At 53.4% G+C, this 23,897-nt stretch overlaps 7 protein-coding genes across 7 annotated transcripts; 2 read left to right on the top strand and 5 right to left on the bottom strand.

Moving 5' to 3' along the window:
• Nucleotides 1-431: 431 nt before the first annotated feature.
• Nucleotides 432-1,661, bottom strand: A1O1_03357 (acetyl-CoA acyltransferase; the record flags this gene model as incomplete). The annotated part of the gene is made up of 1 exon (XM_007724262.1): nt 432-1,661. The coding sequence occupies one exon, from the start codon at nt 1,659-1,661 to the stop codon at nt 432-434; it is 1,230 nt and encodes a 409-aa protein (XP_007722452.1).
• Nucleotides 1,662-2,833: 1,172 nt separating this feature from the next.
• On the top strand, nt 2,834-4,225 carry A1O1_03356 (uncharacterized protein; the record flags this gene model as incomplete). The annotated part of the gene is made up of 1 exon (XM_007724261.1): nt 2,834-4,225. The coding sequence occupies one exon, from the start codon at nt 2,834-2,836 to the stop codon at nt 4,223-4,225; it is 1,392 nt and encodes a 463-aa protein (XP_007722451.1).
• Nucleotides 4,226-5,638: 1,413 nt separating this feature from the next.
• Nucleotides 5,639-12,313, bottom strand: A1O1_03355 (uncharacterized protein; the record flags this gene model as incomplete). Its single annotated transcript, XM_007724260.1, has 1 exon — nt 5,639-12,313. One exon carries the CDS (start codon nt 12,311-12,313, stop codon nt 5,639-5,641), a length of 6,675 nt encoding a protein of 2,224 aa, XP_007722450.1.
• An 897-nt stretch (nt 12,314-13,210) lies between these two features.
• A1O1_03354 (NAK protein kinase) lies at nt 13,211-14,724 on the top strand (the record flags this gene model as incomplete). Its single annotated transcript, XM_007724259.1, has 2 exons — nt 13,211-13,330; nt 13,468-14,724. 2 exons carry the CDS (start codon nt 13,211-13,213, stop codon nt 14,722-14,724), a joined length of 1,377 nt encoding a protein of 458 aa, XP_007722449.1.
• Nucleotides 14,725-15,478: 754 nt separating this feature from the next.
• Nucleotides 15,479-17,605, bottom strand: A1O1_03353 (uncharacterized protein; the record flags this gene model as incomplete). The annotated part of the gene is made up of 5 exons (XM_007724258.1): nt 15,479-16,149; nt 16,198-16,414; nt 16,466-16,820; nt 16,868-17,375; nt 17,431-17,605. 5 exons carry the CDS (start codon nt 17,603-17,605, stop codon nt 15,479-15,481), a joined length of 1,926 nt encoding a protein of 641 aa, XP_007722448.1.
• A 1,771-nt stretch (nt 17,606-19,376) lies between these two features.
• A1O1_03352 (uncharacterized protein) lies at nt 19,377-20,860 on the bottom strand (the record flags this gene model as incomplete). Its single annotated transcript, XM_007724257.1, has 3 exons — nt 19,377-19,837; nt 19,897-20,422; nt 20,480-20,860. 3 exons carry the CDS (start codon nt 20,858-20,860, stop codon nt 19,377-19,379), a joined length of 1,368 nt encoding a protein of 455 aa, XP_007722447.1.
• Nucleotides 20,861-22,406: 1,546 nt separating this feature from the next.
• A1O1_03351 (18S rRNA biogenesis protein RCL1) lies at nt 22,407-23,624 on the bottom strand (the record flags this gene model as incomplete). Its single annotated transcript, XM_007724256.1, has 1 exon — nt 22,407-23,624. One exon carries the CDS (start codon nt 23,622-23,624, stop codon nt 22,407-22,409), a length of 1,218 nt encoding a protein of 405 aa, XP_007722446.1.
• Between the last annotated feature and the right edge of the window lie 273 nt (nt 23,625-23,897).

Raw genomic sequence — 23,897 nt, 5'->3', positions numbered from 1 at the left:
TGGAAAGCCCTTTCCCTGATATCTTCTCACTTGCTATTGGGACATGGTTCGCTTCAGGTCTGCCGCAACGAGTAGTGCCTCCGAGATAACGAAGATTAGGCAGGAGATCTGCATGTTGATTGTGATCTTCGTGTCTTCCGAAAGAGGAGACAGCGCAAGATATGTTGATAAGAGCACTGGCATGTGGACATCCCATATGAGACCTCTCGACCCGCTTTGAGTGTAGCTGGAGGGAAGAATCCAGATCACAAAGTCGGGTTATGCGTGGCAGGTTTCGACCGTACATCGCACACCAGATGCGGTGGGGAGAGCACCAGCATCCATTGAAACTCAGCCCTGGTTATGGTGACAGATTTCCTTTCAAGACTGTCGATCTCTCCCTAAGAGGCAGACTCGGATCCACCCTCCACGTTTCCACGAGGCTTGGACGTTTATTCTCTCACGAACAAGCCAGCCATGCCCATACCGGTGCCGATACACATGCTGACGACACCGACTTCACCCTCATTCAACTGGGGCAAAAGGGTGGCCAGTTGTCTTGTGCCGGTCATGCCCAAGGGATGGCCCAGAGCAATGGCGCCTCCTCGCGGATTGACCTTTTCAACATCCAAGCCGAGCTTGCGGATGCAATACAGAGCTTGGCTGGCAAAGGCCTCGTTGATTTCCCAGATGTTGACATCCTCGGTCTTCAAGCCGGTGTAATCGAGGAGTTTGGGGATGACGACCGCAGGTCCGACGCCCATCTCGTCAGGCCGGCAACCTGCGACCTGAGTTCCGGCCCATTTGCCGATGATGGACTTGGCGAGACCGAGCTCTGTCGCGGTGGACCGGCGCATGAGAAGAGTGGCGGCCGACCCATCAGATATCTGAGATGAGTTGCCTGCGGTGGAAGTTCCATCCTGTGCAAAGGCGGGCTTGAGCTTGGCCATCTTCTCTGCACTGGTGTCATGTCTGATGCCGTCGTCTTTGTCCACGACCACTTCTTTGGGGGGAGCGTCAGGGTGCTCGGGTTGGTATTGCTTGACTTTGACCGGCACGATCTCCGAGTCGAACAGGCCGGCCTTCTGGGCCTTGGAGGCCTTTTGATGCGACGCGGCCGCGAAGGCATCCTGGTCGGCTCGGCTCACCCCGTATCTCTTTGCCACGTTCTCGCTGGTCAGTCCCATGGGCATGATGCAGTCCCGGGCATTCTCGACTGGACTGTTCCTCAGCTCATCCCACAGGGCCGTGGGAATGGCCTTGCTGCCGTAGTTCTTGGTCATGCTCTCCATGCCCGCTCCGATGCCGACGTCGATTTGCCCGACGGCAATCATGTTGCCTACGCTTGTCACGGCTGCGAGCCCAGAACTGCATGCTCGGTTGATTGTGTGCAAGGCCGTGCGCTCGTCGAAGCCGGCATGTAATTGTGCCATGCGAGCAGCTTTGGATCCTCCTAGCTCGGCGAGCACAACGCCAACCGCCACATCGTCGATCTTGGCCGGGTCGAGGTTTGGGTTTGCGGCCAGAGTGGCGCGCAACACATGGGAGAGGAGTTCATGGTCGTAGGCGTCTCGGAAGCCGCCCTTCACGGCTCTTGTGACGGGAGTCCGCAGGGACGAGAGAATGACCACATCGGAGGGTTGTTTGGAGAGTATTTGCTTGAGGCCTTTTGCGTGGCTCATCTTGTAATGCCCGGTCGGGGATGGATGGATGGTATGGGAGGTGGTCAGAGGCGTAGCAGAGTAAATCGTCTGGAGAAGCGCTCTAGTCTGCGGCAATCTCTTGGAGGATGTAGTGGTTCGATATGGAAAGACGGAGCAGGAGCAGGAATGGCGAGAGGTAGTGGAGAGCAGAAGAGATGTCACGATGAGAATTATAATATAGAGAGAGACAATCCTGCAGGCATCGAGTGCCACTGCTGTTGGTCGGCCGGATAGAGAACATGGCTCAATGAATGGGGTCGCCGTCGGATGAGGGCATCGGCAATGGTCCAGCGTCGATTGCATTTCTCCTGTTGCCTCCGCCCTTAATTCCCTCTGTTCTCTTTCTCTTTCTCCATCTCCATTCCATCTCCATCTCCATCTCCATCTCCATCTCCATCTCTTCCTCCGCTTTCGGAGCGAACCGCTTGCTTGTTTTCTTGGACGATGAAGAGGACGACGATACGAACGAGGCTGAAGCTGAGGCTGAAGCTGAGGCTGAAGCTAAGGCTGAGGATGAGGAAGATAGGTGGCCAGACTTCAGGATAGAGTCTGGATACAGTCTGAGAACAAACCGTATACGGCCCCAGACGGGTTTCAATTTGCAGTCACCTTGGACAATCTTGTGAGATCCATGTGAGGCATATAGCATACAACAGCTTCGTGTCCACGTCCGGCAGACCATCCAAGTTCGCATTTGCTCTGGCAGCAAAGGATGTCTATCTGTTACAGTCAATCTTGTTGATGATGCCAGTCCAGGTCACGGTGTGTTTATGATTGTGACTGAATAGCAATTGTTGTTACCGAGGGCAAAGATGGCAATGTATAGGAGACGGTAGGTTGTCGCTATACAGCTTGAATGGTTTGAACCTGCTTGCTTGCTTCATACTCACGCCTATAAGTCACTCATTGTCTTGAGCGGTTCACTTTCACTTCACTTCCACTTCAATGTCCTTCACTACTGTCGTTACCGTGTGTGTTTAGTGACAGCTTCTACAAGTATATATGATACCCTTGCGCGCGCTATGGATTCGGTTCTTCTTCTTTGTTACCCTTCATTACTTGTTCAGCCGACTCTTCTAAAGGTCTTGTGCAGCTTCTTCTATCTCGCGACTCTTTGCCCTGCTAGTAGACAGAGTATAGCGGACGTCACGATGTCGGCCTTGCAGACACCTATGGCATGCAAAGCGGCCCGTCACGGAGATGGCCAACTCGTGAAAGAAGAAGAAGGACAAAACATACTTCAGCAGAACAGCCATGCTTCAGGCACGTCACAGCAGACCAACAAAACTCCCGACTGTTTCCGAAGAAGCAGTGAACAATTCAATATAAAGATCAGACTATACGACAAGCCGAGAGCCGAGAGGAACGATGCCAGCGCACTCGAAAGGTCCCTGGATGGCAGTGGGGATCTGAAACGACGAACTGTCCCGGCGCTGCCATCAAACAAAGGCTACGACTTGGATTATGTCGAACGCAAATACCTTAAACATGAGGTGTTCTCTGGTTACAACCACGGCTTTGTGGAGACCATAGACGTCGTCGCAAGCAGTCAAAAGCGGCCCAGGGAGACGATCGCGTTTTGTCGCGCCAGGCTCATCCGACAGGATAGAATCAACGCCAAATTCTACCAGTACATAAATCTGCCATGTGAAGAGGCCACCCTGCTGGCGTTCGACTTGTTTGACCGCTACGGCAAGTTCAGTCACGACTACCAGCATCATAAGATCAAGAGAGGCTCCGGGTTCTGGAAGAACCAAATAGATGACGGAGATATCCTGCTCATTGAGGACGTCCAAGTCCAAGAGTCGTCTCGGCGATGTGGCCTGGGGCGAAAGATGGTACAGGCCCTCCTGGCAGCGACGCATGCGAAGACCGCCGGTGGGCGATTTGTCGCGATTGTCTGGCCAGATTCGTCAAAGCATTCTCGATCACATGAAGCCCCCCAAGCCGTTGTAGGGAACAAGGGGAGGGCCAAGGTCTTTGCACAGGAAGATGCCAATACAATCAGGTGGTTCCGGCACCTGGGCTTCAGAAGGATAGGCATCACTGTCTGGTTCGGATTGTGCGGTGCCAGCACCACCCCAGATCAAAGCCTTGCGTTGGCTGATGACTATGATCCGCCCAAAGCCCCTCCCAATGACCATGGATGGCTGCCAGAATCGCTAATCCAGTCCCTCAAGGGTTCGATAAGGGGGGAATTCGTCACCGTGATCAAGCAGCACTTCGGCAATGCAGCCTTCGACGACCCACGGTGGTTCGCCACCAACGAAGACGGAAACACTTTGCTTCATATTGCCGCTCGTCGCAATTGTTTGGATGCCGTAACCTGGATTCTGAGCCAAGAGTTCGGCTCTCAGATGATGCAGATGCGCAATTGGGTCGGTGATACTCCGCTGGAAGTCCTGCTGCTCGCGCTAGAGACGAGGCGTACTCGGATGTGGTGGCGCAATTCCATCATCGTGACGGCGGACGACTTTGAAGGCTACAAGCCGAAGGCGGTCAAGTGTATCGCCATAGGAAGGCCTGCCGCTCGATACCGATGAAACCACGAAACAACTATCTTACGGTTGTACCTGCGGACAGTGTATTGATGGCTTTCTGAGTCCTCGCACGGCCAGTATTCTGAAGTATCACGCCTCTGTCGAACACTCAAAATTCTCAAAAGACATAGACACGTGGGCACAGCCAGACTTCGTTGACGACGCTGAGGAGGGCTGGATGATGCTCCTGCGCCGGGCTTGTCGAGTGAGCATGACGAGGTACAAGTCTGTCCGCCAAGGGTGTCTGCATCTCTTCCGATGTATAGAGATATGTCTCGACTCCGGCATGGCCCCTGATGTTGAGGGGATCCGGACTGTTCGTCAACAAGGCCAGAATTGCACGCTCACAAGTGATGCTTTCATGGCGTCTGGCTCCTTTCGTCCTGTCGGACTGGTCGTCTTCCAGCGTGCTTATGACCACAATGAGATGACGGGCGACTCCTGGATCATCTCTGGTGTGGAAGCGGACAAGAACTTTGAATTCTTGCCTGAATGTCGGAATGACTTTGACTTTCACCTGGTCATGCGCAAATGCGGCTACGATGCCCAGGAACTCGAGGAATTCAGGTAGCCCCGTCTGCGGCATCCGCCTCGCGTCCTTGACTGTACAACCAGGGGGCGTTTAACAGAGGGAATAAAATGGAGATAAAAAGTGGCACTTTTGGCAACTTGTCAATTGCACATCGTGATCTCGTCGACGGTCGCAATTCGTCTCCTGGACTTGCCAATCGGTACGGCGTCATCCCATTCGCCTTCCCAGCTACTATGGCATTAACTGGGCTTGGTTATGTCTCGGATGCTTTGGTTGCTCGCGTCCAGCCGGCCACTTTGCGGTGCTCAAAGAGAAGAAGATGTCTACGCTGTTTGTGAGGCATTCGAATTGGTGGTTGAGACAGAGAAGGAGAGCTTTGGCCAGAAGTCTTTCTTCCTTCGGCAGGAGCAAGGCAGAGATTCTCCCGTAGTATGCGACTACGAGGATCTCTTTGCTGTCGACGAGGAAGTATACGGCATGGCAGTCCACGGATTCGAAGAACCTGAGCCGGACGACTCGGACGACAAATGAGGCTTTTGTAGAGGCAAACCAAACCTATAGAGAGAGAGCGTTGCTGTTGTTGAGTCGAGGGCGACTCGCAAGGATGAGGGGAGGTATATAGTAGGGCAAGCATATACACAGACAAGTCAAGTACTCAGTTAGCAACAGAGCAAGCGTGTGCAATATGGACAGAGAATCATGCTATTGAACATTGTGTTCCTAGCCAACGAGGCTCTACGTGCTCTACTCAATACTCTTTGATATCCTCCGCGAGACGCTTGGTGCGTTCAACAAAATAAAAAGTGTACCAGCCTGATGAATTCTGCAAGGTCTGAATGGATTCTTGGATTGCCTTGTCACTTTGTCAGCTATCATGTACTACTCTACTCTCCATTCTGCCCCTTTTCGTCTTCGTCTTCCTCCTCGTCTTCATCTTCATCCATTCCCTCGGCAGCATCGACACTGAACGCCATGCTCTGATCAACCCCGACGTACGAGTCACACATGAGGAACAAGGTAAGATCCTTCTTCCCAGCCGTTGGCACGACATACTCCAACTTTGTAGACAATTCCTTGCCAATCGTGACACGTTTGATCGCAAGCAGAGTCTTGGTCTTCTCCTCCGCAACCACCAACCACCAATTCTCCAGCTTCCGACCTGGATAGAAGGGCGCGTGGACGGTGAGATCCACTTCGCCTTCATCGTCGTCGACTTCGCGCGTGACCCGGATCTGGAGGTACGAGGGCTGCCCCGCCGTGACGGCATCTTTTTCGAGGACTTCAAATTCCAGTTCGAGACTCGGGTATTTGTTGTTGGTGAAGTTGGCGGCCTCGACGAGCTGTCGGTTCGTCAGGCCCATCGCGGCCACGAGTTTGGGTTGGTCAGAGTTTTCGCTGGGGTCCATGGCGGTCATGAAGTCGTCAATGTCCTTGATGCCGAGCTTGCCCAGAATCTCCACGATCTTGTTGTCAAAGTGTGGGATTTGCAGCAACGGGCTGTCGCGGTCCCACATCGCCTGCACCACCATCTGTGACATTTCCATCGCGTTGATCGCGTTCAGATGTCCCTCCGAGCTGAGCACATCTACACACGCAGAGAGCAGACTGAGCACCTTGCCGAGGATGACCTCTTGGTCTTTGGCCAGGTCGATTGTGAGCTGCATGCGAGAAAAATGTGCTTGGAGAAGGACCAAGGCCTTGAAGTGCGGAGAGTCGTACGCCGGTTCGGACATCTTGACAGGCACACGGTCGTAGATTCGGCGCAGAATGTGGTCTTCGTGTCGCCGCATCTGGATATCCTCAAACTCGGTGGCGGAAGTGACGATTTCGAGCATGCCCTTGAGCTTCGTCCGGCCTGTCAGCGAGAGCAGGAAGGTCTGCATGGTGATGAAGGAGATGTTGTAGTATGCCGCGATCATGGCCGGGTTCAAGGGCGACACTGAGTCATCCTCATCGTCTAGATCGATGATCTTGGCTTCTGCAAGCTCTTTCAAAGTGTTCTCCACCAGTTCCGAGAGGAATGTGCTGAGGCCCTCATGTGAGGTATCATTCAGACCGTAGAAGCTGGGATTGGCCAACAGACGCCGGTAGAAGTATGTGTAGGTAGACCAATCCACCGCATCCTGGGTGGAAGTGATTGTCTTGGTGCTGATTTCGGTCACGAACGCATCATGCAGCCAGAGCTGGAGGTGGCTTTCGATGGGCAATGCCTCATTGAGGAATTTCTTGTAGTATTCTCTTCGGACTGCCGGCACCATGAGAACACCTTTGCCAATCCTGTCCTCGCCTGGTCGAGTAGCTCGCCCAAACATCTGTAGAACTTCGCTGATTTGATAGTCCACGTAGCGGTGTTCCCGGCCCAGGAAATATTGCGTGCCCATGACCACCACCAGATGTGCCGTCACAGGCAGCTCCCAGCAGACGTCTCGAGAGGCGAGCATGACTTGAATTGCGCCAATCTTGAACAGATGGGCCACGATCTTTTTGTCGGTGTTCGTCAAAGCTTCATGGTAGTAACCGATGCCGTGGGTCAACGATTCAGCCAGTGCTCGCTCATTGATACGCTCCAAGAATGGAGTCAGCTCCTCAACGTTGGTGTGGAGGAACCGTTCATCGTCATCATCCATAATGCAGGCCTGAAGGAGGTCAAGAGCAGTCGATCGGACTTGCTTCCTGTTGGGCACAAAAATAATGGCTGGCTTGTCCGGCGATAACTGCAGAATGGCTTGGTATGCTGGTCGGGCCATGGCCATCATCAGTGATGGAAAATGTGGAATGCTGAAAGACTGGATGTGCAACTCCAATCCAACAGGACGCGCCGATGGGCTAAAATTGTAAATGGTGTGCTTGTTGGCGCCCAGCCATTCTCCCACGTCTCGAGCATTAGACAATGGGACACTCAACCCGACAATGCGCATGTTGTTCTCCAACTGAATGTGGATATATTGCATCCTGGAAACGATCACCTCGTACACAGCACCATTCTCGCCGCCGAGCATGTGGAGCTCATCGGCAATGAACAATTCCACATTTTGCACGTTCTTTCGCCGCTGCCACTGTCGTGACAAGACATCCCACTGCGTAGGTGTGGCCAGGACCAAGTCTGACTTGTCCAATATTCGGAGGTCGGCTGTGATCTCGCCAGTCAGACTCGAGATGATCTTGCCACCACCAATTTGGCTGAGGCGCTGTTGCCAATCGGCGAGACGGCTGTCCACCAATTCTTGGAAAGGTGCAATGTAGACTGCTTTGCCAGCCTCGGGATTTTTCCAGTGCCGCAACAAAGCAAACTCGGCACAGACCGTCTTGCCGCTGCCCGTGGGCGCACCAACGAAAACGCTGTCGTTGCTGTCGTATAGCGACTTGAATACTTGTGTTTGAATCTTGTTGTACCGGTCCCAGTCCGAGTAGATATCAACATAGTCTTTGATCTTCAAGGCCTGCACCGGTACCGGCTGCAGATCCAACAATTGAGTGTGAGGCGGGAACCGCTCCGGTAGGATGAGCTTCTGGAAGGAAACTGGGATTCTGGTCTCCGAATGCATCCAGCGGTCGGACACCAACGAGATAAAGTAGTTGGGCGGGATGGGCTCGCTGATGGGAACGGTGAAATCCACCAGATGATCTGTCATTTCACCAACAGCAAATTCTTTTCGAAGTATGAACTGGTCGTGGAACAGCAGATCTTCGCCATCACAGTCCTCGACGATGATCCAGAAAGACTCCGCCACTCCATGGAGGGCGTCATCCCACACGAAGTTTGGTGTGATGGTGAGCTCCACATGGAGCATTGACCGCGTGATGGGCTGGACCTGCGCTTGAACCTCCAGCCGAGGAAACTTCGAAACAAGATCGCAGACGACGCGTCCTGCCTTGGGCATGCCCAGGAGCTCACCCATCCGAGGCGGATCCAAGTCAAAGTAGCTGGGCCATGGCACCTCCACTCGCTCGGCCTTCTGCACATATTCTCGGGGACACATTGGGAATTGCCTTAAGGGGGTCATGGTCGGCCACATTCGTTTCTCGGCCATTTTGCAAAGGTCGAGCGCGGTTTTTGCGACAGAAGCCCAGCCCTTTTTGAGGCAAATCTCGAAGATGGCTCTCAAGATTCGTCCTGCCGATTGGGTGACGTAGACAAGATCCGCCATCAGGGCCAACCCCTCGAGCTTGAGCCGAGAAATATAGGCCTGCAAGAGAACATTGATCTTGGCTTGTGGCTCTTCCATGCCTTCTTTTACCGGAATCGGGACCCTTCCCAACAGTTTGGCCAGCTCCAATTTCTCATCCTGTCGAACGGGAATATACTTGAACTCATCACTGAGGGCGAAAATTCGGAAGAGCTCGATAGTGCTGATCGATGGCTGGAGATGATGATTGTAGGTTGACATCGAGTTGTGCGTGACATAGTAGTGTGAGGCGATGCGGCCAAGGTCTGTTGCTTGCAGTTTACCGGTCTTCTTGTCGTATTTCACCAACCCAGCCTTCTCCAAAACAAAGGCGGCCGAGTGAACGAGGTCGACACGCTTCTGTTCCAGATTCTCATCGTTGTCGTAATCCGCCCCGACACTGTAGAGGCCCGGTGACCGAATCATGCGGACAAATAGGTAAGTGTAACCAAGCCACTCGACGCCATCATCACGGCTCCGAATGTTACCCAAGACAATCTCGGCATTGAGGTTGTCGGCAAGCTTGCTCATCATTTGACTTTCAATGGGCAATTGCTGGTTCATCAGTGACAGATAGTACTGTATCTCTGATTGTGACGTTATAATGATGCCTTCGCCATAGGAATCGAACTGCGGCCGCCCAGCACGTCCCAACATCTGAAGCACATCTTGAGGGCTGAGCTCGACCCAGCTACCTTTTTCGGGAGAGTACACTTGAGTACCCTTGATGATAACGGTATGCGCAGGGAGATTGACACCCCAGGCCAGTGTCGCTGTACAGACGAGAACTCGTAGATAGCCATCCGCAAAGAGATCCTGCACAGATGTACGGTCGGCAACACCCATTCCAGCATGATGGATACCAAACCCATAAGGCAAGAGGTCTTTCAGGGCGGCATCATGAACAGCATCAGCTTCTTCTTGGAGGACAGAGCGGCTTGCGGCGTCTGTTCTCATGATTTGGCCAATAGTCTCCAGCTCGACTGCTTTATCCCGGATATGTTTGGCCGTTTTAGCAGTCTCTTTTCGAGAATGGACGAAGATCAACATTTGCTGCTGATTTGTGCCGACATGCTCAATGACTTTGGCATAGCAGACATCATTCATGGTCTTCAACATCTTGATCGCTTTCTTCTCAGTAACACCGATGAATTCCTGCCGAAGAGGACATGGTCTGTATGAACCATCGAAGTGGAAGAGGCCTTTTTCAGGATCCACTCGAAGGAAGGTAGCCACGTCCCTGTAATTAGGCAGCGTCGCACTCAAGCCCACAATCCTGACAGCGTCGCCAGTCTGCTCGATCTTTCGGATGGTTCGACTAACGATGCTCTCTAGAACCGGCCCACGATCATCGTGCAGGAGATGGATTTCGTCAATGATGATCAGACGGACCAGTCTTGTATAGCTCATATCGGTAGCCTTTCGAGTGATAACATCCCACTTCTCTGGTGTCGTGACAATGACTTGAGTATCGGCGATTTGCTGTTTTGTAAGCTGTCGATCGCCAGTGAGTTCCGCAACTCGGATACCGTAGGATTCGAGGCGCTTTCCAAAATTGCCCACCTGCTCCTGGACCAAAGCCTTCAAGGGGGCAATGTAGATGATCTTGAAATCATCCAACATGATCTCCCCTGTCTCCGGATTTCGATGTTTTCCAATCTCACGAAGCATGGTCAACATGGCGACGTTAGTCTTTCCAGAACCTGTAGGAGCACAAATGAGCATGTTGCCGTCGTCGTGGAAGGCCGACGGATAGCATTTGGACTGTATCCGATTGAGCTCCTTCGCGGATCCGAAGCCTTGCCTCGCCCAATCGGGAAGATCCGTCGTTGGGATATTTTTCTCTCCTGGGTCTCGCCTAGGCTTCGGCGCCGGGACGTGGATTTCTTCGTATCCTTTGAATGTTCGTTTCGTCGAACCTTGGGGAAGTATGACTTTGGGGTTGGTCATGAGATGATTTCCTTGCTCAAAGACAAGGTTTTCAAGGTTGATCAAGCGTTGAGGCTGTAGGCCACCTGAAAGAACGCCGTCCTTCTTCTCCTTGTGCTCCTCCTCCTGGGCTTTGGGAATGTCGAGATCCATGAGGTCTAACTTCAGCTTTTTAGCAGGTCTCGGACCTTCTGTGGTTCGGTCTGATTTTCCAAGCAGCTCGTCGAGAATGCTGCGGTGGCCGGCTTCGACCATTTCGCTCTCCACCAAGTTCCGGGCGTCATCGTCTTCAGCAACTCTGCGCCACCTGGTCGCCCAGACGATTTTGTCCCGGTTAGAAACAAGTTTGCTTACCAACTCAGGGTGCTCGTAGTCAAACAAGTCCATCAAGTCGTTTTCGATATCCCGAAGCGACAAGTCTTCTCCCTCGGTTGACTTGCCAGACAAAATCCGCAATGCATCTTGAGTCTTTTGCTGTTGGATGTGCGCATCAGAGTAAATGGCTCCAATTTGACGTTGCAGCCAGTACGCATCGATTTCGTGAATTGGAATCGAGTCGCTATCGTCGCGCTTCCGTCGGCTCGAGTCCGCAATGCCAGCATCGATTACCATTTCCTCTTCAATGTCTTCATCCGGGTCGATCTCTGGTACTCCCGCGCCGCCAGCCTCAGCGGCCTCGTCAAGTCCAGGTTGGTCTTGCACATCCTCCTCTTCATCTGAGGCGTCGTCTCCATCCCGGACCTCATACGTTCTGTGTACGCCATCTTCGTCCTCGTCTGATTCATCAAAGACGACCGCGACACCCTGCCGTTCATCGAGCTCGCCCCCGTCTGCGTTTGCATCGTCCATGTTTTCGTCGTCGTCCTGAGCATCGTAGTCGGTGATCTTCTTGCCCAAATTGACCAACTCGTTGAACTCTTTCGGGGTCAGCGTAGTCCCGACAATGTCATCGATTTCTTTCTTCTTGTCCAAGTCCTTGAGATTTTCATCTTTCAGGTATTCGAGGATCGCGTCGGCAGCGCTGCGGACGACTTCCTGGGGAACATCACCCAATGCATTGGCGGTGACGGTAAGCAGAAGGTCGTAGGTAGCACGTGTGGCAGGTGTTCTCGGACGATACTTGAGCCCTTCGATCAAGGCATCGCCAGCGGACAGGACGCCGGCGCCGCGAGTCTGGGCAGGTTCACCGCGCTTTCGTTTTCTCTGCTCTCGCTCCAGAACATCCTCGCCTTCACGTATCGACCCTCTTTCTACCTGCAACCCAGAAGGCGTCTTTTTCTGCTTGGGTGCCTGTTCTCGGGCGACACGCGACCCCATGTCTCGAATATTGAGTCGTCCAGCCAAGGATTCTGGGTCACCAGTGTTTTCGTCCTTCGCACGCGAGACGAAGCGGCGGTCCACCTGGAGGACCAGGTTGGACATCGCCGAGTACTTGTACTGCGAGACATTGTTGGGATCGGCCATGTTGGCGATGTACAGTCAATCGAAGCTCGGGATAGATGACAGGGTATGGTGCCTGCGATAGGCGTGGAAGTAGATTGGTAGAGTGTACCGTGATACTGCTGGCTAGTACAACATTATATAATGTCTGGCGGTCTGACAACGGTGACCCTGGCAGACACAAATGGTATGAAGTCCCCGTCACGTCTCGATCTTCCCTGCGGTGATCGATGGGGCTGCGAATGGCTTGCGGCGATATGTCCTACGCCGCAAGAAAACTTCATGTTGCCCGTCTCCAACGTAGGCTTGGCACGTACCTGACAAGGCTTCGGGAAACCTGCTTGATCGCGACGAGGCTGAACCAGTCTGAATTGGGCTATGGTATGCGCAGCCTCGCCAGATTAAAGCCTTCTCAGATCTACACATTTCACCCCAACGGGTGGCACACTTTCAACTCTGAAATCTATATATGAATGCAGGACGCTGCCAGACTCTACGGCTATGCTAGAGATTCTTTATCAATTTAAGAACTCGACTTATGGAGCGCGCTCTGCTCGCCATGCGATTCCCATAGAAGCATGAACAGCTCTTTGATCTGCAGTAGTACTTTCTCGCTACTGTGGCGCATACGCACTATATAACCAATGCATACGTTAACACGTTACGCATTCGGCCTCCAACATGCATCACCAGCTTGAGACTCCTTGCCCATAAGCACTTTTCTGAACATACGACCATTCGACAACTTCTTCCATACCTGTCACAATTTGCACACCTACTACATGATCTCCAGCTGAATGTTTCCGCTCCAACCCCGACCTCGGCGCCCTCCATCCTGACCCGACCACCATTTTCCTGACTTGCGCGCTTATATCCTCCTTCCACCTACCTACTCATTGTCCCTACAAAAGTCCACCGACAATGGCGCAAACCGTCTTGGACATATTCTACTCCTTGTGCAATTGCCTATATTGCTTCCCAGGCACGCCGCAACTGAAGATCAACAACCGAAGCTTTCGCATGCTCCGGCTGCTTGGGGAGGTAAGACAGTCCATTACACCTGACCTCTTTCTATATCCATTACCACTTGCACCACATATGTACTAGTGGGCAGGACAATCCTCACTCCGTTCTGGCAATAAAGAACACACCCAACTAACCGTGGGCCTTCTCACCAGGGCGGCTTCTCCTACGTCTACCTGGTCCAAGACACCACCGACTCGGCATTATACGCACTGAAGAAGATCCGATGTCCATTCGGACAAGAGTCAGTCTCGCAAGCACTGAAGGAAGTTGAAGCATATACACTATTCGCGCCACACCCGAACATCATCCGTAGCATCGACCATGCGGTGCAGAACGACTCGACGACCAAAGTGTCGGGGATAGGCAACGACACGTCGGCCGGCGCGGCCAGCAAGACCGTCTACATCCTGCTGCCGTACTACCGCCGAGGCAATCTGCAGGACATGATCAACGCGAACCTAGTCAACCACACCCGCTTCGGCGAGCGGCGACTGATGCAGTTGATGCTGGGGGTCTGCAAGGCCCTGAAAGCAATGCACCAGTACCAAGTGCGCAACACGCCTTCACGAGCCGTGGCCAAGGCCGTGCGCGACAAGGGGGCCAGCGAGGACCAAGATGCGGCGCGGAGGAAAATGCGCGCCCAGAAACAGAAACGAACCATGACGGGCGACCAGACGCACCAGGACGACCTGGCCGAGGAGCAGGAACAGCCGCTGATGCCGGACGACGAGGTGACCCGGGCTCAGGAGGGCAAACAACCCGGCGAAACCCGCGCATATGCCCACCGCGACATCAAGCCGGGAAACATCATGATCGACGACGACGGACGCACGCCGATCCTCATGGACCTGGGTAGTCTTGCTCCGAGTCCGACCCCGATCACGTCGCGGTCCATGGCCATCGCGGTGCAGGACACGGCGGCCGAGCATTCCACCATGCCCTATCGAGCGCCCGAGCTGTTCGATGTCAAGACGGGGAGTGTCATCGACACGAAGGTCGACATCTGGTCGCTCGGCTGCACCATGTACGCCTGCCTGGTCGGCAAATCCCCTTTCGAAGCCCGCTCGGACGAGACCGGCGGTTCGTTGAGCATCTGTGTTCTGAGCGGGGACTGGCGCTGGCCGGGAGAAGGAAATGCGACAAAGGGAAAGGATAAAATACCGGCCCAAACACAATCCGCCAATGGTGACGCCAATCAGGCCACGACAGGTAATTCTCCAGTTGGCCCCACGCCAGAGGGGAAGAGGATCTATCCTCACCCAGCGGCTCGCGAGGTTGTTAGTCGGTGTCTGCAGGTTGAACCGTCCGAGCGGCCGGATGTGGACGAGCTGATGACTCTGATCGATACATGTCTCAGCGAGTTGCCTGAGGACGACGAGGGCTCAGGTGTCGAGAACGAGGCCGAGTAGAGACGTTATCCGATAGATACTCCATGTCTCCCCCAAAGCGCCTTGTCTGGCTCAAATTGGCTTGGAATGCCTTTCATTCTACGGATATTTGTCCTTCTACTGTGTATTACTGAAAATCTTTGAGAATTACTGATGTCCCTGTCAGCGTTGGGACGCAATGAACAGATTTACTAGCGAGTTATTTAGGGGGTTGTGTGTATAACCAGACAGATGGAAACATTAATGTCGCATGCTTTTTCCCATATCGGATTCATTTTCAACGGTAGCTCTCAATTGCTCATTTTGCCCTCGATGTTGATGGTGAAGAGGCAAGCGGATTCCTGGGTGAAAGCCAACATTCGTCCTGATCTGCCCTGTTCGAGCGTCTCTATCACAATCTTGGGACTGCAGGACATGTGCATCACCAGCGACGCAATTGAATTGGTCCACCAACCTAATCAGGTCCAGTCTTCAAGGCCCGTCACCAACCTGTAGTCCTTAAGTGCGTCCAACAACCAACAGCTCATTTCATCCATCCATGCCAGCGATTCATCTCGTCCGATAAAAGAAAGAAGAAATCTTCGTGTGCATCGGAAACATCCTCGGTACCAGCTCGATGCAATTACCCAGATCCACGTAGTCTCCATCGAGCTCCATCGCCGATTTGTTTCATCTGCCGGCATCTCAATCTTGGGGTACCGCTACACCTTTTCATATTGACAGCTCCTCAATCGACCCATCCCAAAACTAGTCATAGCTTTATAAGCTTCGACGTTCATTCAGTAGCCTTAACCACATCCGCAGCCTCGGCAGCAGCTTCAGCTGACTCGGGTGCTTTGTCAACAGCTTCAGAGACACCAACTTCGGGTTTCGATGATTCCTCAGCAGAAGTCGGCTTCGATTGGTCGTCAGCTGGCTTCTCCGGTTCAGCGCTTGCCTCGGTGGTCTCTGCAGGCTTGTCAGGCTCGGGATCGACCGGCTTCTCTTCAGCGATCTTCGCAGCCTTGTCATCCTCGGTCTCCGCCGGTTTCTCCTCTGTTGTCTCGGCAGGTTTGTCGGCGGCGGCAGGAGGCTCGTCTTTTTTCTCTGTGGCAGCATCTTCCGACTTCTCCTCGTGCACACCGTTGGTGGCTGGTGACGCTTTGCCCTCTTTATCCGCACCCGCCTCCGCGTCGGTGGGCTCTGAACCGAGGATCTTATTCCACTGGCTTAGAAGCTCGATCGAACGCTTGCGGAATTGGAATTCTTCGTCTCGAGGAATGGTGTTGAGTTTGATCAACGCCTTGAGAACTTTGTTGATCTTGGTAGTGCGAATGACGCTGACTTCCAAATCGGTGTAGCCTTCCAATTTCTTGATGAAGGTGGACATTTGGGGCATTTCTTCTTCTTGAGGCGCCTGGTCTCTGGACAAAAAGCCTTTTTGTAGCTTGTGTCGAAGGAAGAGAACTGAACCTTGTCAGCAGGAGAAACTATACGGAACATTTCTTCGCTCACCTTCTCTCTCACGAGCTTTGCGTGCTTCAGCAGGGTCTAGAGGCTTCTCCTCGGGCTCGGGCTGAGCATCAACCATCTCCTCATCGCTCGTTGCAGCCTTGGACTTTCTCTTCTCAGATCGAGCTTTGCTTGCCTTCTCCTTGGGCTTCTTCTCCTCGGTCTTAGGAGTTTTGCTGGTGGTCAACTTGATCTTTGTGGTTTTCGGAGTCTTGGCAGGCTACAAGAAGAGTCAGGACCAGGGTACGGGCGCAAGAGCAGGTGCACTTACCTTTTCGGATTCCTCGTCCTCGCTATCAGCCTCCTTCTTGCGCTTCTTGGACGATTTCTTGGGCGCTGGATCGGCATCATCCATCTCGACATCTTCAGTCTCGATCTTTGCCTCACTCTTGCGCTTCTTCTTGTCAGACTTGGCAGCTTTCTCAGCTTCACGGGCCTCCTTTGCGTCTATCTCGGCCTGGATTGCAGCGGCATGGTCGTCGAGCATGCTCTTGAAGTATTGCAGGTCATGGTCCTCTGCGGCGACTTCGTAGGCGGCCAGCAGTGACTTCGACTTGCCTTTCTCTGAGACATCCTTGCAATCATCGGGGTTGAGTGGAGCGAGGTCCGTGTTCGGAATCCAGGCACTAGACCGGTCAGTGGTGGGCAGTTTGAACTCATCAAACGAACTCACAATTCATTGGTATACAAGAACATGACAGGGAAGGTGCGATCAGTAACCTTCTTGCCACCATCAGCGTATGGTTCATTGTAAGTGCCGTCCGCCTTCTTGGTGGTGACAGGTCGGGTGTTGAGGAGGATGTCAGGAAGCATCTCCTCATCACAGATGATGGCCGGCCATGGCGGGTAGCTCTTCAACCTAGCAAAGTAATATTCGCCAGGTTTTGCGTCAAGATTCGTCATCTTGGGCATGGACTTCTTCTTGTTGAGCTTCTTGCCCTTGTGCTCAGGGACACCAGCCGATGACTTTCTCCGTGAGGAAGAGCCCTTCTTGTCCGCTGGGGCGCCATTGGTCTCTGGTTGAGCAACATCCGCCTCTCCCGCCTCCTTTACTTCTGTGTCACCAGTGGCTGGAGGTGCAGTCTCGGGCTCAGGCTCGGCAGCAGGCTCAGCCGTGGTTTCGACCACTTCCTTGGGTGGCTCTGAGGTAGACTCGGCAGTCCCATTTGCTGTAGCGGCATCTGCACGAGGATGTCAGTAGTTGTAGATCAAGAACGATCAACATGTCACGCCTACCGGTAGACTCAGCTGGCTTCGGCTCACTTGCAGGCTCATGATCTGCGGGAAGGGCGCCGGACATCTCTGCGACCACACCAGAAGCGGGCTCTGCTAAGGTTGGTGGAGCTTTATCTTCAGGTTCCGGAACCTTGACCGGGACCGTGGTTTGGGGAGCTTCAGTTTCGGCATCCATGACGGTAGGTCACAGGGGATGAAGCGACGCGTTGATGGAGAGCGCGAGAAACAAGGAAGCGTCTGGTAAAGAAACACATTAGCTATGGGAGCTTTGTCGCAAACCTGGTGAAAACAAGATCGGCTGGTTCGCGATAGCCTAGATCGGTTGGAGTGGGCAGCTGTCTAGAGTGACGCGATGGGGAGAGTGAATGTCTGAAGCCACAGAACTTGGGGTCGGCAACACGATAGACGGGGAGAGGCACGAACCGATCACCTCTCGATAGGAGGATGATGACGCTGATGAAGAGGCGATAGAGAGTTTGATGTTGTTGGAGGGTGTCGCAAGATGATGGGGTGCCAGTAGTGGTGGAGGGAATAAAGCGACTGCAACAATGATGGAGAAAGGAATTGATGAGAGTCGCAGCAATTGAGAGTCGCAACTTCAACTGGAGCCCAGAAAATGGAGGCTTGACCAATCATATCGCCCAGCGGCTGTTCTCCTCGCCAAGAGCGGCTCCCACGTGACCAGACTGCGCTGAAGCAGCCGCAGGCAGTCTGATTGGTTCACCGTCTCTCACTGCACTGGTGCCTCACATACAGCAGATGCGACAGTAACAACGCCATAACAACGACATGCAACAACAGCTCTTTTCTTTCTGTGCTTTATTCCATTTCTTGCAGGATGATAGAAGACAACCCACAGCACTTACATGTACAGATTCGTTCCTCGTTGTCGACCCGTAGCTACCGGGGCACAGCAGAACACGGCGCTGAGGTCAAGGTCAAGATCAAGGCTGACGTCCGATACGGACTCTTGTTTGGTCTCAGAGGAAGAGAAGGCTGACGGTGATGGATGTTATAATGTACTGCTCGTAGAATTCAACGATGGCGTGGTGGGCCAGATTCCTTTGAAATGGTCGCCGAAGGAAAAGATTGTGCAAGATTGAGACTGAGGTACCCGTCGTCTGCAACCAAAATGGTCTCTGTAAATGGTGCATGTGAACTCAGCTTGTCGGGTGAGGCAGTCGTCATTCACTGCCTCTTCTCATCACTGCAGCTTCGGTATATCACGGAAATCGAGGCTGTGGTCTGAAGTGTTCCATCTGCAAACATGCAACCATAATGTGCATTCTCGGTGTTTGCCATGCATCTCAACACAGTAGGTCAATTCTATTCCGACATTCTTAAAGCGTAGCATGCATGCGGCATCCACCTGGCCGTGTTCCAAGTTGACCGAAGCCCGATCTCAACGACGGCGCAACAGCGGTAGCACTGCTTCACCGGACATCTTGGCAGGTTATGCACAAGAGCCTCCTCCGTCTCACCCTATCGAACTCACTGCTGCTTTAAGATACCCCGACTGGTAGTTAAACACCATGTATTCTCTAACGAAGATCTCAACGGGAGGGTTCCTGGATCACGACTAATAATAAGACATTAATATTACTATATGCTCATATACCCAGAGAATATATCCAACAACAGAACAGTGCGAGCTCAACCGTTGCCATCGCGCATAACTTCATAACGTCATCCTCACCTCAAGACGTCGTCCCCTTGCCTGCCAAAGGCCATGTCTTGCAGGACACAGTAATGTCGCATCAAGGAGGAGGCCGTGAGACGAGCCTCTAGCAAGTCGAGACAGTCTTGGTGATAGTGCAATTGGTGGTGCTCCATCGGCCGACCAACAATGGAGTTCGAGGAGGATCGGATCATAGGACATTGCAAGGTCTGCAATCATTAGGGTAATTATGTTGTCGTTGAGGGATAGGTGTGCGCGCAAGCGAGTCTCACTCGTTCACAACCGCCAGTCGTTCCGAGTTCCAGGCTTCTATCTTTCCTCTTCTCGCGGCGGACGCCAATGCATGGGCATCAACGGGTGCTTGGACAGGTTTATGTATCCGTACAACCCATAGAAACCAGTCTTCCAAAGGCAGAAGGTTCAACAACATTGGGTTGATCTTCCATCCAACCGCACAAACCATTGCGCCAGCGACGGCGTCGAGGATGAAGTGATTTGCTGTAGAGACAATCGCGACAAGGATGGCGAACGGGTACAAGAAGCCGAGGGTGAGACAAGCGAGACGACGAGGACTCGGTAGATTGATGGCCGGCGCCAACTCCGGATGGGTGTTGTTGAACAAAGGAAGATGGATGGATTTGGAGCGACGCATTTCAGGCGCCAAAGGAATGGTCATGATGGTCACGCCAATCATGAGGGAGTAACCGAAATGAAGAGACGGCATGGCAGCTGCAGCAAAGAATGAGTATCGATCGACAACAAATGGATCGTGTTCGGATCAGCCTCACCGTATTGATTGCAGAACTTGTTCTGTGTCCAGACACTGCTGGCCCCTTCCTTGCCGTGGACGGTGTCGACAAACCCATGACTCTTGGCCAGCATAGCGTCAGGCCCCTCATACTCTGGGTCACTGAGCAGACGAGGTGGCATGCATGGCCAAAGTGTGAAGACCACGAATGCAAGCAGGTTACACACTGCCATGGTGCGCCTCAGCGCTTCATAAAGCCATGGTCCAGTAGGCGTACCTGTGCCGCGCAGGTGGCCTCCGTTCTGGGCCAGCCGGTTACTGGTGATGGTATAGTAATACAGCCAGACCAGAAATGCAATCGTTCCAGGAATGTGAATGAAGGAGTAAAGCCAGTTGATGTACATCATGAGGCGTGGGTAGGACATGAAGAACTTCTGGATAGGAATCTCCCAAAAGATATGGAGACGTTTCTCCACCTGGATGAGCTGGAGGGCATGTCGACGGGCAACGTCCACCGTGCCTTCAACCAAAGTCACTGCTGTGAATGCTCGACCGAGTTGGTAGACCTACGCGATGGTGATTAGCACAGGCAACGGACCGTAAGGGATGGTGTCTTTCCGCACCCAGTAAATAAGAGCCCAATACCATGCCTCCACCAAGAAAGGATATCTATGGAGCACCCGGCTGAGTAATCGATTGCGGAAGACGGCGGTGTTAGGTGTCTCGACCACCTTGCGGTAACCCAGAAAGCAAATGTCTCGTTTACGCCATTTGTCCTCCTGAGACGGCAATAATGATGGCGACAAGGATCTTTTGGAATGTGTAAGGTGCGCCTCCTCTAAATCCAGATCTTCGTCCTTCTCGACCGCTTGAGCGACCGTCGATGGTTCATCCCACCGGGGACTTCTCGCAGACACGGAGGAGTCTGTGGCTCGGTTGATCCAGGCTCCGCCGAAGAGCAGGACAATGACTGTGAGAGGCTCAAGGAATGCGCCTGCGCCCATGATGAATCCCGGGTTTCCCCCTCTTCCCTTGCTAGAGACAGCGTCCAGTCGTTGAAGCCACTCGATATGATATTCTCGCGATATAAGGAATGATACAGGGAAAAGGAAAGTCGATGGTAGTCCAGAGGATAGGATCAGGCGGGTGTCGTGAAGAAGAGAGAAGAAATGAGATTACGGCAGCAGGCGCGGCCAGAGCCTCGTCTTGGGATGAATTCCTCATGACAGGCAAGAATAGTCTTCGACTAGGGCGGGCCGGTCAAGACGCCGCCTGGCTTCAGACAGACCATTTGGCTGTGTTGACCGGCCGATGGCCATACAGAGATGGTGCTAGGCAGCAGCATCTTGGGTGCTATGGTCACGCGGCAATCCGACAAAAGATGAAAAGGGCCGTCGGAGCGAATGGCACAGAGCCATGACCGGGTGGAGCGATGGACTGTGGCTCGATTCGGGGGGCCTTGGTGGTCCGAGATCTTCCACCGTACGGGGGTGGTGGACCGAAAGGGTAAGGGAGCTGTCTTTTCGCATGATCGATACTCTGTAATAATGACAGTATACTAGTGTGCTAGTAGTATATCGATATTAATAAGCCGTGGTGGAAGCCAGGTGTTTGGTGGCTGGGAGCACAGATGGAAGCAGAGACGTCGAAAGAAACAACGTTCGGATCGTAAGGCTCCTTTGGGTTCCACCAGACAAGGGTTATGCCGGCACTCTATACACATCATTCTATCGTCATCCTCTTGTTCCGTCTATCCAGCCTTCCGTCTCTCCGACAATTCCGTTTGGACCAGCACTGGTGCTTGTCGGATTCGTGCCCTTCAGGCAACATCGTATAAGCGACAAGTCTATTGTCCGCTTCATGATTGCCTTGTTTGTTGTGGTCCTTCACGTTTAATCATAGGTAATCATGACATATCAAACTTCACCAAGGGCGGGGGCCCGAGTTTCAGTAGATCCATGACTGGCGTCGCCTGGCGTTTTTCCAATTCCACCATGTACCTAATCCATAGGTGGTCAGCATAACTCGGCCTGTCAAAAAATCGCTTATCCACTTCCGCAACATCCGTTAGCGGCGAAATCGAAGTACAGGCGATTTTGCTATTGGCCGACGGCCCAAAGGTCCGGCGAGAAAAACCATCCGGCTACCACAAGTAGGTAGCGAAGCCAAACTGTGCGCGGCGCCTTCGTACGCTAACCCGCCTTCGTACTCTTTGATCCTGGACGATCCGGAACGTCCAGCTTCCGGCGCCGACATGGATGGAGAGCATAGCATCCATGGATGCGAACTCTCAAGATGCCGCGCAAGGCTGTCGGGCAGTCAAGTGGTGGATGAGAATGCCACCTCACTCACTCACTCTCCATTGCTGCGGGTGGACGTCGTGCGTCGCGATCGGAACACCCTCTTGAGGTGCGCATTTTCTTCTGGGATTTGCACTTGCGTGAAGCAGGCACGCAGAGAGGCACCGACAAAGCCAACGCCAACACTCTCGTTTCGCGTGGTCGGGTGAACACAACAGTGACAGTAGTATCGCGATGTAGGATATGCGCATCATCCAACCTTCCGGCCAATATTGCCCACTCCTCTCCCAACAATGCTGAGCACGAGCTGGCCTTCGCCCTTTTCCCCAGCAGCATCTCTGATACCCCAACCCGCAGTGCCAAACGCATTGAGATCTCTCGCCAGCTGGATGACATGCTCGGAAGCCAACACGTCCCGCCCTAACTGGACTCGGCCGACATCTTCAGATCCCATCGCCATCAGTGTGATCACAGTGGGCGCGGCCTCAAGACTGACACATCCGCCTCTCTCCACGCTCTCGAGAAGCTGAAACGCGCATTTTCGCCCGATGTCCTCCGCCGGCTGGCCGCCCTCGGGAGGACTGGCAGCATCTGCCGAATAGAGACAGCCCGTCGAGCTCTCTGCGACCAGAGACAGTCCGAAGCCAAGACCGACCTTCTTCTTCGCGTTAGGGTTACTCTTTTCAGGTGCCGGCACAAGGCTGGCACTGCTCATATCAGAGAAGATGTAGATATCTCCGACGAACTGGTTCAGGACTCCGCGCGCCGCCTCGATCATTCTCGCATTGTTACTCCCGCTCACGCCAGTCGAATATGCCACACCTCGAATCTTCTTCACCCGTCCTGGATTCAACAGATGTAGTGTCTTGGGCAATCTGACCTGGTGGCCAAAGACCAGCTGGACTTCTCCTGCACCACCCACCCCCCGCGGCCCCGGGTTCGACCTCGTGAGTATTCGAAGTTCAATGTCTCTTTCGATCCCAAACTTGGCGTAGAGTGGAAGTATTGCCGTGCGTACACTGTCCACGCTCATGTCACCCCATTTCTCCGTCGAGCTGGTGATCACCCCGGGTCCAGTGAACACAATGTTGAACTTTGCCTTGCTGAACGGTGCGAGCAGACATAGCGGTAGAAGAAAGTAGCTGAGACCCCGGGTGTTGTTCGCTGGGATTTCATGCCGTAGCACCCCCGAGCTGGAGGCGCCGCTGCCCGGCGCTGATCCGGTGATCAAGCCGGGTTTGTAGAGCAGAACCGTGCCGGTATATGAGATTTCGAGATGGGATCCGTTGGTGACGGCTTCGAGAAGCCTTAGGAAGGAGATTTCATGAGGCGCCAGGCCAGGGTTCGTCGGAGAATTTGGGCGGATTTGGTCGATGCGTACGGTGCGGCCGAGGAGGGTTGCGAGAACGAGGCGGGAGGTGAGAGACTTGTGCGAGCTCAAGCGCACGGCAGGCTGAGACGTCGACATGTTGAATCGCTGATCGCGGGATGAGAAGGAGCGTTACCGCAGGTTCATGGCTATACTAGTAGATGGATTGTACTCGGTGATCGATTCACCTTGCAGGGAAGGACTTTGACGTTAGAGTCGCGCCGCAAACGAGTTGTCGGTTCTCTGAATTTTTTTGCTCCAACTCCAACTGCGATCTTCCCCGCGCTGGCACCGTCCGACGAGCGAGATCGAACCCGCTGACATTTATCTATCTCCTCTCCAGTCTACTGTGGGCATTTGTCAGTCGTGGGC

Source organism: Capronia coronata (genome assembly GCF_000585585.1).
Source record: "Capronia coronata CBS 617.96 chromosome Unknown acBCG-supercont1.3, whole genome shotgun sequence".
In the NCBI taxonomy this organism is placed as follows: Eukaryota; Fungi; Ascomycota; class Eurotiomycetes; order Chaetothyriales; family Herpotrichiellaceae; genus Capronia; species Capronia coronata.
Note: the sequence above shows the minus strand (reverse complement) of the source record. Positions and strands in the feature narration are given on the sequence as shown.